At 37.9% G+C, this 18,342-nt stretch overlaps 1 protein-coding gene across 1 annotated transcript in view; it reads right to left on the reverse strand.

Annotated features, from left to right (window-relative positions):
- Positions 1–696: 696 nt before the first annotated feature.
- ARL3 (ADP ribosylation factor like GTPase 3) overlaps positions 697–18,342 on the reverse strand; it is a 32,851-nt gene continuing 15,205 nt past the window's right edge. The window contains exons 5-6 of the mRNA XM_051981319.1: positions 16,387–16,572; positions 697–3,776 (exon numbers count right to left, since the gene is read on the reverse strand). Of these exons, the coding sequence (XP_051837279.1) occupies positions 3,729–3,776; positions 16,387–16,572 (234 nt within the window). The 3' untranslated portion in view covers positions 697–3,728. The remainder of the gene's footprint in view (positions 3,777–16,386; positions 16,573–18,342) is intronic.

Genomic DNA, 18,342 nt, shown 5'->3' on the forward strand with positions numbered 1-18,342 from the left:
TGGAGCGATATGAATGATTATCAGGGAGGTGAGTCGCATGGAATGCTTTTCCGGCTCTCCTACCATCACCCAGCCTTGTAGAGTGATCTGCAGATCTGGAGACCTGGGTCCTGATTTTAGGGTCCACGATAGAGTGGGAGGGCCTGGGTGCACACTGGCCAGCTATGTGTCCTTACCCAACTACTTATTCTTTGTGCCTCAATTTTGATTGTTTAAAATGTGGATGTTAGACGAACTAATCCCCGGGGTTCCTTCCAAATCAAATAGTAAATTTTATGACTCCTTTCCTTTCCTATTCTCTATGAAGCCAAGCTGGGAGGAGGCTTCCTCCACATTTGACACCTAATACCTTATGCTGCATCTGAGAAGTTTAGCGACCCAATGGAAAGTGACATGTTTGGACTGCAAAACCCACTGCTGATTCTGAGAAGCAATTCCCTGTGGCTGGTGGGAGGCCCAGGGAGGAGGGGAAAATCCTTCTGTGGTAGAGGACTATGAGGATGCCTGGGGTCTGGCCACCCTGAGCACAGCAGGGATACTACAGGTTGAGGATTGCTGCCTGCCACCAAATGGGTGACAACTGGCCTTCTGGGAAAAACACCTTAAAGACAGACACCTAGAGGTTGTGAAAAGGGACAATGTTCCAGGCCCCTCCCTCCTGTTTCCTTAAAGAGCACAACACATTCCAAGCTGCCCTTATTTCTACTAGATTTATTTGCTATTTTTTTGACAGACATCTAAATTATACATTGAGTTTTCCACATGACCAAACCCCTTGTCCCTCCCGTTGATTATCATTTTCCAAAGGGCCTATAAAAATGGGCTTTTAGATGGCTTAGACTGAGTCCTGAAACCACAAGGAATGGAGCAGCTAAAAATACAAGGAAAGAAAAGCTCGTCTCTGAAAGAAGGAAAGAAAAATAAAAGTTGACTCCAATGACAATAAAGCAAAGTGTGCTGGCCTTGGTGACATGGCATTTCCTGGGGGTTCCCAGCTGCCCCTTGGAGCCTGCCTGGGCTGATCAGGAACAGCCAACCCTTGCGGAAAGGAGGATTGGATATCAAAGAAATAGCTTCCACTTGAGAGAATAAGAAAATTTGTCGAAATCAAGGGAAGACCGAAGCAGAGAATGAGGGAAGGGGTTAGGAACATGTCCTCCCAGCAGCTGCCCGGAGCTTCTGACTTCCCTAACCCTGGCATAACATTTCTAACCGTTGTAATCACTGACTTTCAGCTGTGCTCTGACATGTTCCCCTGCTCGGCCCACATCAATGACATCCTTGTTTCCATAGTAACAATCGGATAGCAAAGGGGAGGGGGTGCACTGCTGCAGGCCAGGGCAAATGAACCCAAAGTAACTGGCTACTGGGGGTGGGGGAGAAGGGCATTCTGGTTTTCCCTACCATTGGTTTCTATTTCTATTGGAAATGCCACAGTTAACCCAGAGGGGACCTTTCTCCAATTAATTCATATTTCTCTTCCCCACCCCGCCAATACATACACCCAAGGATCAAATGAAATTGTATCTGAGTCTGTCTTTAGGTTTGCCTTGAATGGGAAAATTTGTAATCCTTCTTTTACGGGGGAGGGAAGGAGAATGCATTAAAAAAAATGTTTCTATAATAGAGGCTTTAAAAGGAGCTCAAAAAACCTCTTTATTTGGTGCCTTGTTCCCCCTGCCCCAAGATGAAGACTGGTAACCCCAGTAATTACTTTGCATTTTATTAAAAGAGCTACCCAGGAAAGTTACAAAAGGTGGCTGAGCTGGCTGAGGATGTGGGAGGGTGCTTTAAAAGCAGCTTTGTAGGCTGGTGATAAAAGTATGAAAATATTTCAGAAACGGTACATTGCTGCAGCCAAAGTCAAAGCTACACATTTTAAAATCAGCCATCGCACCCCATGCCCCATGGGCTTTTAGGAATACCTGCATCACTGGAGTTGAGAGCTGTACCACTAAGCTGCTGGGAGTGGGGTGGGGGTGAGATTCCAGTTGACTTCCAGGCAGGCAGCTGTCCTCCCTCAGCACAGGGACCACACAACAGATTAGAAGTGAAATGACATCCCAGAAGGAGTCCTGCATTGAGTGACTTTTATCAATATATGCATGACTCAGCAGGCCATCTTTTTGTGGTTGGTGGGGGATGAGAATTAGCAACATCCTCCCCACCCCCAGCCTTTTAAAAATTGATGTTTCAGTTTCATATGCAAAGCTCTTTCCCAGAAAGATGGATGGAGTCCATGGTCCCGGGGTTGGGGAGCTGGTACTGAAAGTCAGCCGGTCTGCCAGTTTGCCTCCGACTCGGTCAGAACAGGCCACCTCTGAGGATGAGAAGACAGCTGGTCTCTTTAGCCCATTCAACTTTCCACTATCCTGCTGGGACTTAAGGGGCAACTGCAGGGAGAGTTAATGTGAGGAAGACTGTTTCCACTAGAAACTGGACCGAATAGCTCAAATTCATCCTGCCCCAGGGCAGCCTAATGAAGAAGGTTGTGGTAGCTCTGTGATAGGTGCTCTCACTAAATTGGGGACTTTTCTTAGGGCAAGAAAAACAAACTCTCCTAACAACTCTGAGCCACAGATTCCCTTCCATTCTCCCATCAGTCTCATGACCAACCACAGCGGGCCCTTTAGAGAGAGGCTGGGAGCTTGGTTTTCCTGGATGTGACCTCTGGAATCAGTGAACCAGTGTTCTAACAGCAAATCTTTTCCACCCTCATCCCACCCCACAAAGTTGCTGCTCTGTAAAAATTGATCTCTTCTGAAAAATCGATCTGTGCAGCCTTTCTCTGTGGAATGGGTTCACAGTAAAGCGGTATTTATTTTTAAAAATTTGATACCAGGGGCCTATTGTAATCATTTAAACACAGAATTCTTTGAGCTTTAGAAATCCCTTCTATAGGAGCACCACAGAGAGGCCAGCTAAGCCGAGTCGGCTGCTCCGTGCTCCACTGAACTGGAGAAGTCTGTTTTTGCTAGCCTTCACCCTCGATCTGAGAGCTGTTTAAGGACTTTTTAATTTTTCTAGAATTAAACCTCCCACCTTCCTTACATTCCAGTTGTCATTACTGCCAGAGCCCTAAGAAGTTGCTTCTCTGGGCTGCTGGAGGTGGGGGGAGGTTCAATTCTGTAGTGACTTGTTTTCAATAAAGGGTGGTTTTTTTTTCCATGCCCAAAGGGGGAGGATTACATGCACATTCTCCTACCTGCATGACAAGATGGTTTAATCATCTGCTACTCCTCCCCCCAGCTTCAACACAGGCAGAATGCAGCACCAGCTCAATTGGTGATGGGAAAAATCTGACCAACACCAGAGAATGTTCTGTGTGGTTTCCAAACCGCTAGGGGAATCCAGGGAACAGGTCAGTGAATAAATGAACTCGGCATAAGCTTTTTTTCTTCTCTTTTTTAAAGCCCACTGGAATGATCTAAACTGTTCTGCAATCTCTTGTTCATTTAAAAGATCTCATTTTCTAATCATGTGCTTTGAGACATTTAATACTATTTCAATTATGCAGAGGAAATAATGTAATTCCTTTATTTGAAAAATGATACTGAACCTCAGAGATCAGTTAAACCTACTACTGGAATGGGGATTCTTTTTTAGACTGTGCTGTTCCCTCTCTTTAAACAGCTGTAGCTGTACACAGATGGTCAGAAAGCAGCAAATGAGTGTTTTCAGGACAGAACTCAGCTCCCGCAGCTCCTGTGTTTCCATTCATCTAGATTTTATTTCTTCTTAGCATTGACGTTTTTGCAGACCCAGTTCATGCCGTCCTTTGAGGGAAACATGTACAGAGAAAGGCAATTTGTTAGTTGAGAGAGGCATGGAATGCCCAAAAGCAGTGCTGTCAGAAAGCCAAGTCTTTTGTGCCCTCCCCTCCCTGACCACCAGCCCAGAGGCATCTGTCCATGAGCATGGCAAGTCTCCCTCTTCCCTTTCATAGGGGTCTCTTGGGTTTCCCTGGCCTCAGTATGGCTGGGAACTAAGTCTCCCTGGGGATGGAGGAGGAGGGAGGGCTGGCAGCAAGTGATAGTGACCTCTTCTGGTCAATCAGGGAGGGGCCCAGAGGAACAGAGAAGAGAGAATGAACTCCTTCTTCAGGAACTGAATGAGGGTACCCATTGTATGAACTTTGAGATGGGTCTTTGGGAACTCCCTCTGAAAAAATAAACACATCTGCCTAGATACATGTCCCATGGAGGCACTATCAGGAAAGAATTCCAGTTATTTTTTGGCTTTTTCTAAAAGATGACCTTTGCTATGGCCACTAGATGCAATAAGTCCCTTCTCTGATGCCCCGGCGTGTTTAGTGTGACCGAGTACACTTGGGGTAAATTAAATTTCTTTCTGAGAAAACAAACCAACTTCAGTATGTGTTGCTAGACAGACACTGGTACATTGTACATTTCTTTCTTTTCGTGGTGCAGTACGGATCTGTTTAAAAGAAACTGGCCAGATTATCATAGCTCTAAGCACTACCAGACAGAAAAAACAGTGGAGGAAGGTTCACTTAAAGGTACAGCAACCTTGAGAGTGTCCTTTTCAAGAAGACAGCAGAGTAAGATAAGTATAAATTGTTATGCTGAAAGCCAACTACAAATTCAGCACTGAAGCAGAGACCCAGCTCACCCCTCACAGCCTGCTACAAACCTTTTCAACTATTCTAAGAGTATCATTAGACTTTTTTTTTCAGTCTTTCCAGCCTTCAGAAGGATGCTGAACATTCTCAGTAGCAAAGAGTAAAATCAGCCTAGGTTCCTATCCTGACTCCTCCCTGCATCTGCAGTACATACTATCTAAAGCCCTAATCACATTTGCACACATTGGGGCATACATGACAGCAGAGTTCTGCATTCATTGTGACTGTAGGTCTATTTGCTGAACCAGAACAGCTGAGACAGCTTAAAGTAATAAATATCAGCTGACACCCTGGGCCTTTCAGAACACTAATCCCATAAACAATACATCACTGCAAAACAACAAGCAGCCATCCTATCTCCCCACTAATCTGGCCATAACCTGAATTTACAGTGATTAGAACTATGCTCACTGCCTTTAAAGAACTCCAGAGGAGAACCAGATCATTGGAGAATGGTCCTGATGACTACAGTCAAGATGGGTTTTTGATGGGCTTTTGCCATGGCTGGAAGCCCAGCAGCAGCATCCAAGGAGCAGGGGAAATAATGACAAAGTTCAAGGCAGGAGAGAAGGTGAACTTAATGTATTTTCAACATACAACTGGTCAGCTTAAGTTACTTTGAAAGGTGAATGCTGGTTTTAAGGCTATTTTCTGAAAGTAATTAATTTAAAGAGCATATATACTTTTAGTATCTAACTGGTTTCCAAGGGAAAAAAAGATTACTCACCAGGAGACAAAAGGGAGGATTTTCTAATCAAAGCACAATAAGATAACCATCTTTTCTTTGATGGTACTACTCAATAACTTAGCACTTACATTAAACTTTTCATCTTTAAACTCCAGTGCAAACAATGAGAAAAAAGAGCACCCTCAGCACTGGTCTCCACCATATTTTTTTTTTTTTTTTCTTTTAAATCAAAATGTCTCCCTGTAGAGATGAGGGATGGTCATCCAAACACCACATTTTGGGTCTCCGATTGGATAAATTATTGCTGGTTTTTTTTTTTTTTTTTTTTGTACTATATGTGATTATACAGAAACTGAACTAATAATGTCAGCAAGGAGCTGGTGAAATGTTTACTCAGCTGCAAGAAACCCAAAGGGAGGGTACAGGCACTACAGGTCATACATGTGAGAGAGAGGGACAAGGAAAGAGATACCAAAGAGCAGAGCTGAGGTAGCCATACTCCCTTTAGAGTGTCTTCAGTGCCACTAGAAGCATAATCTTGTCGCTCACTATCCCTGTGCTATTGGGTTAGCAAGGATGGGAAGGAAGCCTGGGTTCTGATGCTTATTTGCAGTATAACAGCCAAGAAAGCGCCAGCATCCACATCGCCTTCTATATTCCTCATTCAGGTGGGTGGTAAAAGAGCTCTTTTGTTCTCAAAGCCCCCAGAGGACCATTGCTGTTCCTACTTACTTTTAGAGAGAAACCTGAAAAGATGGAGTGCATTGGCACAAAGTGAAATAAGCAGAACTAGGAACACAGAGGCAAAGGAAGACCTGAAACTTTCTAATTACCCAGGATACCAACTTCATTAGTATCACCATTATTTAGGGACATTAATGGTGGATTCCAACCAGGACCAAAAAGTGGATAAGAACTCTAGGATGTACATGGTACCATGCTTCAATTACGGAAGTGGGTCTTTTTAATCCTCTTCCCTTCCTTTATCCTTCAGTACTGAACAGAATCTCTAGTTTTAAACATGGATAGTTTTTCTGTATTCTAGAGTGTAGGTGCCAGAGTGTTTCCCTAGTTCAGGGCAGGGCCTAGCCACTAATCACCAAGCCTCCTACTTGCCAAGCATCCATATATTTGCCAAGTATCCATATAGCTACATGGTTGCATAGGTATGCCACATTTACCAAACATAGCCTAAACTGCCAGTACAAAAGTCAAGGAAATAATGTTAAGGGTTTACTATTTACAAGGCACATGTTGTGTGGCCTTACTTTTGAAATAGATATAGTCTAATGTATAACCAATATCAAATTACTTGCTAACTTAGGGAGAAAGAAAATAATTTGGAATATAAAATCTTAGAAAAATGTATGTTGAAAACTATTTCTACATGTAATTGAAAAAAATACTATTAAAAGAAAAAAGAAAAAAAAGGCAAGGATAATAATCATTGATAGCAAAGTTAAAACTAAAGTAGATTTAATCAAAAGAGAGAAATAGGGAAACTAAATTATATGTCAGCCATATTAATCAATATTATTTTAGACTCATTAAAATAACTAGATAGTATAAGATTGGAATATTGCTGTAGTGTAGGAAGTAGATTTAGAAAAATATGGAAAGACCTGTATAAAGAATCTACCTTTAGAAAAACAGAGAATAAACAAGCATAGTATGGCCTTATATAGATGTCTATGGATATAAATGTGTATGATTACAGATATTTATATATATATGTGTGTGTGTATACATACACATACACATAAAGAAATAGATATAGTACAAATGAGCTAGAGAGGATCTCACAGGAGATAATTGTACATGTATTACTTGCAATTCTTCTATACATTTATTTCCACAATTATCATAACTAAGCAAATCTTTATAATGGTACATGATCCATACTTTAAAATCAGCTTTGCAGATAAGCACAAATTATTCACTAGCTTAAGAGTTTTTCTTTTTCTTTGGATGATTCTTTCTTTACTTTTCCATGCATCAGCTAGCATTTTTATTTTTCTTCATTTACATTAAAAAAACAATTTTAGCATTCATTTTTAAAAATTCTGAGTTGCAAGTTTTTTGATTACATAAAATAAAAAGGTTTTGCACAAACAAAACCAATAGAACTAAAATTAGAAGAGAAGTAGGTAAATGGGGGGAAATCTTTGTAACAAGTTTCTCCATTACAGGTCTCATTCCTAAGATATATTGGGCATTGCTTTGAATTTATAAAAATAAGAGCCATTTCTCAACTGATAAATGGTTAAAGGATATGAATAATTATAAAAGGAAAAAACATAGGCAATCAATAATCATATGAAAAATACTAAATTACTAATACCAAAAAGTTATTAGTAATTTTTTAGAGAAAATAGAGAAATGCGAATTAAAACAACTTCTGAGATTCTACCTCATACCCATTGGATCAGAAAAGCTAACGAAAAGGGAACAAAAGGGCTAAAGGAGTTGTGGGAAAACAGATACATTAATGAACTATTAGTACAACTTTGAACTAGTTTATCCATTCTAGAAAGCAATTTCAAACTGTCTCAAAAGCTATTAACTGCCCATTATCTTTTGATTCACTAATAGTGCCACTAGGTCTGTATGCCCCAAAGAGATCAAAGAAAGAGAAAAGAAGCTATATGTACAAAAAGTATAGCAGTTCTTTTTAAAGTAGCAAAGGAATAGAAATGGGGGTTACCCATCAATTGTGAATAGTTGAACAAGTTATAGTAGATGAATACTATTTTAAAATAATAATAACTTTATTTTTCAAAATACATGCAAAGACAGTTTTCAACATTCAATCTTTCAAAACCTTTTTCTCCCTTCCTGTCACTCTTCTCTCCCTCTTACCCCAGTCAGCAAGTAATCCAATATAGGTTAAACATATGCAATTCTTCTAAACATATTTTCCTCATTTGTCATGCTGCTTGAGAAAAATCAGATCAAAAGAGAAAAAAACAAGCAAAGAAATAATAACAACAACAACAACAAAGGTAGAAATACTGTGTTTTGATTCACATCCAGTCTCTATAGTTCTCTCTCTGGATGCAGATGGCTCTTTTGATCACAAGTCTTATTGGAATTGCCTTGAATCACTTCATCGTTGAAAAGAGGCAAATCCATCGAAGTTGATCATCATATATTGTTTTGCTGGGTACAAAGTTCTCTTGGTTCTACTCAGTTTACTTAGCATCAGTTCATATGAGTTTTTCCAAGCTTTTCTGAAATCAGCCTGCTCATCATTTTGTATAGAATAATATTGAATTACATTCATATACCATAACTTATTCAACCATTCCCCAACCCATGGGCATCCTATGCCACAACAAAAATTTCTGCACAAGTGGGTCCTTTTATTATGATCTCTCTGGGATACAGATCCAGAAGAGACACTGCTGGATTAAAGGGCATTGCACAGTTTTATACCATAATTCCAAATTGCTCTCCAGAACAGTTAGATCAGTTCACAATTCCACCAACAATGTATTAGTGTCCCAGTTTTATTCTATCCCCTCCAACATTTTTAATTTTCTTGTCATCTTAGCCAATCTGAGAGGTATGAAGTGGTATCTCAGAGTTGTCTTAATTTGCAGATGAAATACTATTATGTTGGTGGTAAGAAATGATGAAGGGGTCATGAAGATTCAGGCATGACTGAAATGACTGAAAAATAATAGTTTTAGAGAAACCAGAAAAGATGGAATTCAATGATGCAAAGTGAAATATGCAGAATTAGGAGATTAGTTTACATAATTACAACAGTATTGTAAAAACAGCTCTGAAAGACTTAAAAGACTCTACTCAGCACAATGACCAACTACAATCCCAAGGAACTCATGATGAAATATACTACTTACCTCCTTGGTAAAGGGATAATAGCCTCAGATTGCAGATTAAAACTTTTTGGGGGGAGAGACAATGGAGACAGGGGGAACTATTTGAGAATTTGCTTTGTTTGATTTTACATGTTTGTAAAAAGGGACTTTGTTTTTCTTTCTTTTTCAAATGGAGGAAGGTAGAAAGGTAGAAAGTAAAAGGTAAAGAATTTGGGCTTGAAAATAAAATAAAATTGAATTAGAAAAAAGAAATAGCTACAATGCATTAGTTTACAATTCAAGTCTATTAAAACCATTATTTGCAGTGAGGTGAGGTGAATTTGAGCTTCCTCCAAAAGTTGGAAAATACTTCCATGGCAGTACCTAGCATTTATGCCTTAATTTAAAACAGGTTTAACTAATTTTCTTCTAGTTTGCCTTCCTTCTCCCAAATGACAATGAATCTCCCTATTCCCTACTCTTTCTAAAGTTAAATGGATTTTCTTCATTTCGACAAAACAGACTAGAAAGAGATGCCACACCAAGCCTCTACACAGCTCTCAAGCTTTGAGTCCAAAGGAGAAAAAGAAGTGAATTACACCAAATCACCACACCATTCCCTATAAAAGAAGAGCCTTAGAGAACACAGATATGTGTGGCTGTGATCTAGCAGTGGCTTTCCATCTTATTTTGAGCTTCTTAGAGGAGTCTCTGACTATCCTATTCTTTTAATGTGTACTCTCAGAATCACATATCATTTTCCTATTGTTGGCAGATGTGTCAAAAACCACAGGTGGGTAGGACTGTTTTTTAGTTGCAATGATAGCCTTGTCACATCAACAAGCATTTTAAAAGAGGGAGCCCCTTTGTCTATGGAAATGTGACCTCCCTCATGGCATCATCAGAACCCTTGGGTTAAGAAGCAGCTTTAGGCAACATTGACATTAAGCTGGGGTGTCCTTGATGATACTTTTGTTTACAACACACCCAACAGACAGCCAAATCTCATCTTCTGAGTCTACAAAAAAGTAGGAAATTCAAAAACAGATCACTATGTGTTCCATTCCACCTCCCTCCCCACCCAAAAATTTAAAACTGTCTTGAATCAGCAATCGGTATGCTGGAGGCCAATAACAAATAATGTTCAAGCTTTCAATAAGGAATTCAAGTTTTATTTTAATATTGGTTTATGCAATTTGGCAGACTAACATCTCACATTGTATATACCAAGATAAGGTCAAAATGGATATATAATCTAGATATAAAAGATGATACCATAAGTAAATTAGGGAGCCTGGAATAATTTACCTGTCACATCTCTGGCTAAGGGAAGAATTCTTGACCAAATGAGAATGTTATGGTATGTAAAATGGATAATTTTGGTTACATTAACTCTAAAAGTTTTTGTACAAACAAAACTGGTACAGCCAAATCAGAAAAAAAAAAAAAACAGGAAATGTTGGGGAGGGAGAGGGATTTACAACCAGTTTCCTTGATCAAGGTCTCATTTCTCAAATATAGAGAGAATTGAGCCAGATTTACATGAATACAAGTTATTCCCCAATTGATAAATGGTCAAAGGATATGAACAGGCAGTTTTCAGAAGAAGAAATCAAAACCACAATTGATTAGAAAATTAAAAACTAAAACGATTCTGAAGTATTACTTCACACTTAGCAGATTGGCTAATATGACAGAAAAGGAAAATGTCAAATGCTGGATGAAATATGGGAAAATTGGGACAATAATGTACTGCTGGTGGAATTGTGAACTGATCCAACCATTCTGGAAAGGAATTTGGAATTATGCCCCAAAAGGCTATCAAACTGCGTACATCCTTTAATCTAGCAACAGCACTATTAGGTTTGTCTCCTAAAGAGACTTAAAAAAAAATAAAGTACCTATTTGTACCAAAAATATAGGAGCAGCTAGGTGGAGCAGTGGATAGAGCACCAACCTTGAAATCAGGAAGATCTGATTCATATCTGGCCTCAGAAACTTACTTCCTAGCTGTGTGACCCTGGGCACATCACTTAACCCCAATTGCCTCAGGAAAAAAAAAAAATTATAGCAGCTCTTTTTGTGGTGGCAAATGATTGGAAATTGAGGGGATGTCATCAATTGGGGAATATCTGAACAAGTTGTAGTGAAATACTATTGTACTATAAGAAATGCTGAGAAGGATACTTTCAGAAAGACCTGGGAAGACTTACATGAATTGATATAAAGTGAATTGAGCAGAACCAGGAGATTCTTGACCATACTGCATAGAGTATAGCAATATCATATATAATCACTGTGAATGATTTAGCTTTTCTCAGTAATAAAATGATCCAAGGAGATTCCAGAAGACTTATGATTAAAAATGCTATCTGCTTCCAATGAAAGAACTGATGGAGTCTGAATGCACATTTTTTAAAACTTTATTTTTATTGGAGAGGTTTTTTGTGTCTCTTTTCTTTTGTAACATGGCTAATATGGAAATATATTTGCATGAGGCTAATGTGGAAATATATTTTGCATGACTGCACATAAGGTATCTATAGCAAACTGTCTTCTCAAGGAATGGAGAGAAGAAAGGAAGGAAGGGAGAGAATTTACAACTTAAAATTTTAAAAAAATGAATGCTAAAAATTGTTTTTTGAATGTAAATAAAGAAAAATAAAAATGCTATCTGATGTTTGGAAAAGTAAAGAATCACCTAAAGAAGAACAAAAACTATAAGCTAGTGAATAATTTGTGCCTATCTGCAAAGCTGATTTTAAAGTATGGACCGTATACCATTAAAGATTTGCTAGTTATGATAATTGTGGAAATATATATAGAAGAATTGCCCATGTTTAACATATACTGGATTACTTGCTGTCTGGGAGAGGGGTAAAGGAGAGGAAAAAAATTTGGAACATAAGGTTTTGCAAGGGTGAATGTTAAAAACTATCTGTGCATAAGTTTTGAAAATTAAAAGCTTTAATAAAAAAAACAAACAAAAAAAAAGATTTGCTAGTGATCCTTCCTAATATCAAAGTATCCATTTGATAATCTCAGTAAAATAGTTATCTACACAGGCTCTGGTCATAAGATTTAGCAAAGAGAGAATCAAGAATGGATGAACTAAAAGAAAATTTGATTTTGGTGAGATAAGCATGGACTACCATATGCTTAAATTCAAAGTTATTTGGAATGTGGGTGCGGTGTCTAAATGTGAATGAGAGTGATGTGGGCCAATGTTATCAGATACTGCTTTTTAATGGCCACAGTTTAGGCTAAAACTAAACTCTCTGTCTCTGAGGAGAGAGACAAAGATGAACAGTAAGGGGTATTTTAATTCAAAATTGAAGTATAATTTGTAGAAAAAGAAAACTTGACAAAAAGCTTGTTTTACTGCATATCTGGCTGGCTTTAATCTAGTTCATTTGTTCCTTATTTTCTAAACACCTAAAAAAGAGCAACAGAAAAAAAAAGAAGTTCCTATGCTAAATGTCATGAATTGGAAAATGCCTCAATAGCATCTAGCTTAGGCAACTTTATAAGGGAGCTGAGAAGTGGTTCCAGATTCAGTATCTACAGATATAGTTTCTTCTCTTTCAACCCTCACTTATTTGACATAACTGAGTCTCCTGTTACTTCTCTTCTGTACCACTGTCAATGAGTTCCAGGACTAATCTTCTCTCCCTGCTTCCTATTCCTTTTACCTCCATTTTGCTCTTGACAATTTCCCATTAAAAACTTGCCTTAATTCTATGATGGCTCTAGATCACAGTCACCGTAAATCAGGAAAAGCAAAAGCAGTTCAGATGTAAATCAAAGTCTCAATTGAAGCCCCAAAAGTCAATGTCATCATCTAAAAAGGATGCTGATGAAATGATATACCTTATTTCCTTTTTCTGGAGGCACTAAATAAATTCTCTTTGATAATATTGGCAGCAAGGCACAGGATTCTATCTTATCATCCCGCCCTTTTTAAATTCCAAAATATGCCATTAACATTTTTTTTCTTTTTCAATTAATGGTATGATTCACCCAATTCCAATTAAGTCCAATGGAGAGTGTGCTCAGAATCCAACATGTAAGTTTTCTTCCCACTCCAGTGTGGCCATAATTTGTCAGAATTAGAGAGTGTTATAACACAAAAGACACCAAGGATACAATTAGAGAGATATTGTTTTCAAAGATGTATAACAGATAAGAGATTGAAGGTTACCATTTTTCTGGCTTTCACACAGGCCCTTTGGGGTCATGAGAGCAGTGCTTGGCAACGTTACCTGACCCACTTATTATCTGGTCTTTGTGGCTGTTATTAGGCAACTAATATCAAAGGTTAGCTTTCAGGGGAAGAATAAACAGGATACTTTACACAATAACAGTCTCAAAGTGTATCCAACTAATACAACCTACTAAACTTTATAGTTTAGTAAAGTGTTTTACTTTAAACACAATAACCTTCAGGCTTGATGAACAAAAAGCATTAAAGGCCCACAATTTTAATGAGCAAAGCCAAAAGGGAATTAAATGACTTAAGTGACTTGATAAAGTGGAAAATGAGAAAATGACTGAATGGGCAAGAAGTTTGGTTCAGGGGCATTACCTGGGAGAAGGGTCATGGTGACCTAGTATGACACAATGAGTATGCTTTTCACAGAAAATTGTCAATGACCTTTTTAGAGTCCCAAAAGGTTAACGTTAAGGGACAATATTCATCAGATTCCCTTCTTAATTAACATTTTTATTAAATAACCCATTTCAAATAATGGTTAAACTCTCTAAATTTATACCATTCTATTAACCATAATCTAATCTCATTAACCTTGAAATCCCAGTCTTAACTACCCAATTCTATCCACCATGGTACTATCTACTAATTAAGTGACCTTCAAACTATTCCTTCTCCATAGAAAGTCATTATTTTTCTTGTTCATGGTTCTTTCTTGGGTCTCTTATGCTGTCTCTTCCTGTGATCTTGGTTCCTGAAGGTCCTGCTCTGAGAAGTTTACTCTTACCAAAGCAGCACCACTCAGATATATTCTTGTTCTTGTGTTCTATTTAAATTGATCTTTCCACTCATTTGGGATGCTCAGCTACCTATAATTTATAATAAATATGCTGTGTACCAAAAAGCAGTGAATTTCTCCATCATGATGTCAAAGTCAAGGGAAGAGAGCATGCGCTATAATTTACCCCTGGTCAACAATGGAAAGGAAAGAGAAGTAGTAAAGATGAATGAGACAGTGATTCAGAGGACTCTAAAGCTATACTTTTCCAGTGTTGTTCTTCAGAGTACTTCTTCTAGAAATCTCTCCTCTTCCTTTCTTAGGTTCTGATGACAGCAGAAGGAACAAGAATCTAATTGTTCAACTCCCTCCCCCCAATCCCAATTTTCTAAATGAAAAGCGATTACAACTATGTTATTTACCATTTGCTTCTAAAATCTATTTCTGTAACTCCACCCTTTTGTTCTTTAAACTCCAGAACCCAGTAAACTAGTATTGTGAATTATTCTATGAGAAAAGAAGCCCTGCAGGGACCGAGGCTCATCAAAACTGGTATAATAGGAGGAACTCTAGCTGAGAGCCAAGAGACACCAAGGTTTTAGGCTCAGATCTATTGTCACCTGGGTGAGCTTGAGTAAATCCCTTGACTTCAGTTTCTTGTTTTATAAAATGAGAAGATTAAACGAAATCATCACCAATATTCTTTTCAGGTCTAAAAACTCCATAATTTTAAATGTAGTAAAGATTGCCATCTTCTTCCATGCTTTGTTCACACTAATGAACATAGATAATTGCTGTCTACCTTAGTGTTTTTTTTTTTTTTAAAGCAAACCATGGGTTGTTAAATCAAATTATCACACTTTCACTTCTTATCCACTATCTAGAGTGAACTATAATCATCGGAATAGCTCAGAAGATGTGTTGAAAAAATTATGGAAAATGAAGGTGTAGATTTTCAGAAAGTAATGGAGGCCCATGAGTTCCAGAGTAAGTAGTGAAGGAGGCCTAAATATTCTGTGGCTAAAGTTAGTGCTGTCCCCTGCTGGTAGAGTAGGAGAGGACTGCTTTGTCATGGTAAAGGAGGTCAGCATTCAGTAGTAATTAACTTGTCTTTATTGATTGTTGTGGTCACTTGCCTCGTGCAGAGTGAGTTTCCTCTCAAACTTAGAAACTCAACAGAGGTACAGCTATGGTTAGACGCTGCCTGTATATCACAACAAAAAGGCAAGTAACAAACCATCAGGAAGAATAGAGACAATTCTAGGAAGTGACTATTTTGCTTGTGATAAAGTTGGCCAGGCAATTTCAAGACAAATCAATGTTAAATGTCTTAGGTGAAAAGGAAGAATATCAGAAAGGAAATGGAAAGAGGCTGTAGAACATTGATCAGGTACAGAATCTTTGCCTCTTATCCCAACATGTGGAGTTCAGAGAATAGCAAACAGATTGTCTCATTAGAGACAAACGTCATATAGCATTTAGAGAGGCTATATTTTTTAAGGATATACAACTCAAATGCTCAAACACTGAGGTCTAAAACTTCTATAGTACTGGTACATTCCAAATAAGCAGTAACTATAGATCTGTTAAGCAGATCAAATGTTGAAAAGGGGAGGATGTCTTAGATCCTCAGGGTTTTAAGATAAAGATATACCTTAGAGACAAGATATACCTTAGAGACACTCAGTGTAAATAGTTGTAAACGACTGACTGATTCTAATGATATCTTGTGGAGAGTATCAGAGCCTGGAACAATTCATCACTCTGGGGATATAGAGTCTTGGTTGACAGTTGTTTGATTCTACAAGTTCATAGAATTAAACAAAAAAAAAATTAACAGAATAAATATAACATATGCAAGTCCCTTGTATAAAACATGAGCTATTAAAAGGTTCCCAGTGGAGAAAACAATCAGTAGTAACAGGAAAGATATCAAGGAGAAGAGCAGAGGAGGCAACTAATAGAAGAATGAAAACAACTCTTGATGGCTCTATTACATTATATATATATTTTTAAAAAATCTTTAGTCAAGTGTTTCAAATTGTTGTGCTTCTGGTATATCAAACCAATACTACTGTTTTGGTTGTTGAGCAAAAATGTTTTAAAAAACTATTAACGTGATCTTAAAATATAGGAGTGGATTTCCCTATCTGTTGAAGGACCATAACTTCCTAGCTTTTTAAGTTCAGACATTCTCTGAAAACCCTTGTGCTTCTCCCATCACACACTTCCTTGTCATCTCACCTGTACTCCTTCTGCTGTAAGGGCTGAGCAAGACTGGATCTGCCACATCCTATCCCGAATCGTGTGTAGGTTCAGTCCCTCTGCGATCTCTGAGGCAGGGGCTGCGGTGAGCAAATCCTGCTTATTAGCAAAGATGAGCACGGGGACGCCACTTAGCTTTTCTTCATCCAGTAATTCAGCTAGTTCCTGTATCATTTTAGAAAAGGAGGTGAAAATCCACACTTGACTTTGTCAAATCTCATCTTTCCTCTAATAAGAAAAACATTTAGATGTTCAGGAAAGAGATGCAAAAAGAGATACAAAACTAACAGAATTATTTTGATACTCTAGTATTAAAAATAATATATCTTTTGTTTCTCTCAGTTATTGCTAAAATGGCACAGCTATGGTTACAGCTATAGTTTGGTTTTTTTTGTTCATTTCTAATTTTCCTTTTTTTATATTTAAATATTTGTCAAGGGAGGTTAAAATAAATTTTATTTTAAATAAAAAATATTTAGAGCAAGTAATGGCTTTGAAACTTTCTAAACTACTGTAATTGTACTGCGGAAGAATCCAGCTTACACCATGTTTTTGTCTGTAACTGACAAGTTGCCTTGCCTTTTCATGCCATTCTGGGAAGACTATGAATTTATACTAATCTAAGTATCTTCCTTAATGGTTATGACTGTTTTAATCACTGTCCTGCTGAAGACATGGACATATATCCATATCATGTTTACCATCTATGGTGTCACAAAGTTCTATGAGCCTACTTGCAAAGTTCCTGTACTTACATATTTTGCGGGGGAAGGGAAATGAAAGTGATGTCCAACTGCAGGTTGGTTCTATCTGCAGTAAATCTTTGCTGGGAAGGCATAAACCTAATTGCCACAAAGATAACTAATCACATAGAGTTTAGCTATTTAAAAATCCTGTAGTGGCAAGAACTGGGAACTGAATGAATGCCCATCAGCTGGGGAATGGTTGAATGAGTTATGGTATATGAATGTAACGGAATATTATTGTTCTGTAAGAAATGATGAGCAGGCTGATTTCAGAAAAACCTGCATGAAGGGATGCTAAGTGAAGTGAGTAGAACCAAGAGAACATTGTACATAGCAACAACAAGATTATGTGATGATCAACTGTGATGGACTTGGCTTTTTTCAATAATGAGGTAATTCAAGGCAATTACAACAGACTTGTGATGGAAAGAGCCATCTGCATTCAGAGAGAGAACTATATCAGAGCACAGTATTTTCACTTTTGTTGTTGTTTGTTTATTTGCTTGTTTTTATTTCTCATCTTTTTTTTTTTTTTTTTTTTTTTTTTTTTGCTGAGGCAATTGGGGTTAAGTACTTGTCCAAGGTCACATAGCTAAGAAGTGTTAAGTGTCTGAGGTCACATTTGAATTCAGGTCTTCTAGACTTCAGGGCTGGTGCTCTATCCACAGCGCCACCTAGCTGCCCCTTCTTTCATCTTTTGATCTTCGTTTTGTGTGTGTGTGTGTGAAGCATAATGAATATAGAAATATGTTTAGAAGAACTGCATGTATTTAACCTATACTGGATTGTTTCCTGTCTATAAGAGGAGGTAGAGAGAAGGTTTGGAACACATGGATTTTGTAGGGGTGAATGTTGAAAACTATCTTTGCATGCATTTGGAAAAATAAAGAGCTATTAAAAAATCATGTGGGAGGGAGCTAGATGGTATAAGGAGCTTCAAGATAAGATATAATTCTTCGGTTTAGTTCTAGCTCAAATAAACAATGATGTTTATTTGTCACTGTGATATGCTGGGCAGTCTCCAAATGTATGGAGTTTCCTTGATTTACTTTCTAAAGAAGAAAAGCTACCCCAAAATATTGGAATAACATACCAGACCTAGGTTCAGGCTGGTGACCCAATACTAACGTCCGAGTCTTATCTCTCTAAAAAGGTGGACTAGTGAAGAAGTGCATTTCTGTTTCATTTA

The sequence above is a fragment of the Antechinus flavipes genome, chromosome 2, assembly GCF_016432865.1.
Source record: "Antechinus flavipes isolate AdamAnt ecotype Samford, QLD, Australia chromosome 2, AdamAnt_v2, whole genome shotgun sequence".
NCBI classification, from domain to species: Eukaryota; Metazoa; Chordata; class Mammalia; order Dasyuromorphia; family Dasyuridae; genus Antechinus; species Antechinus flavipes.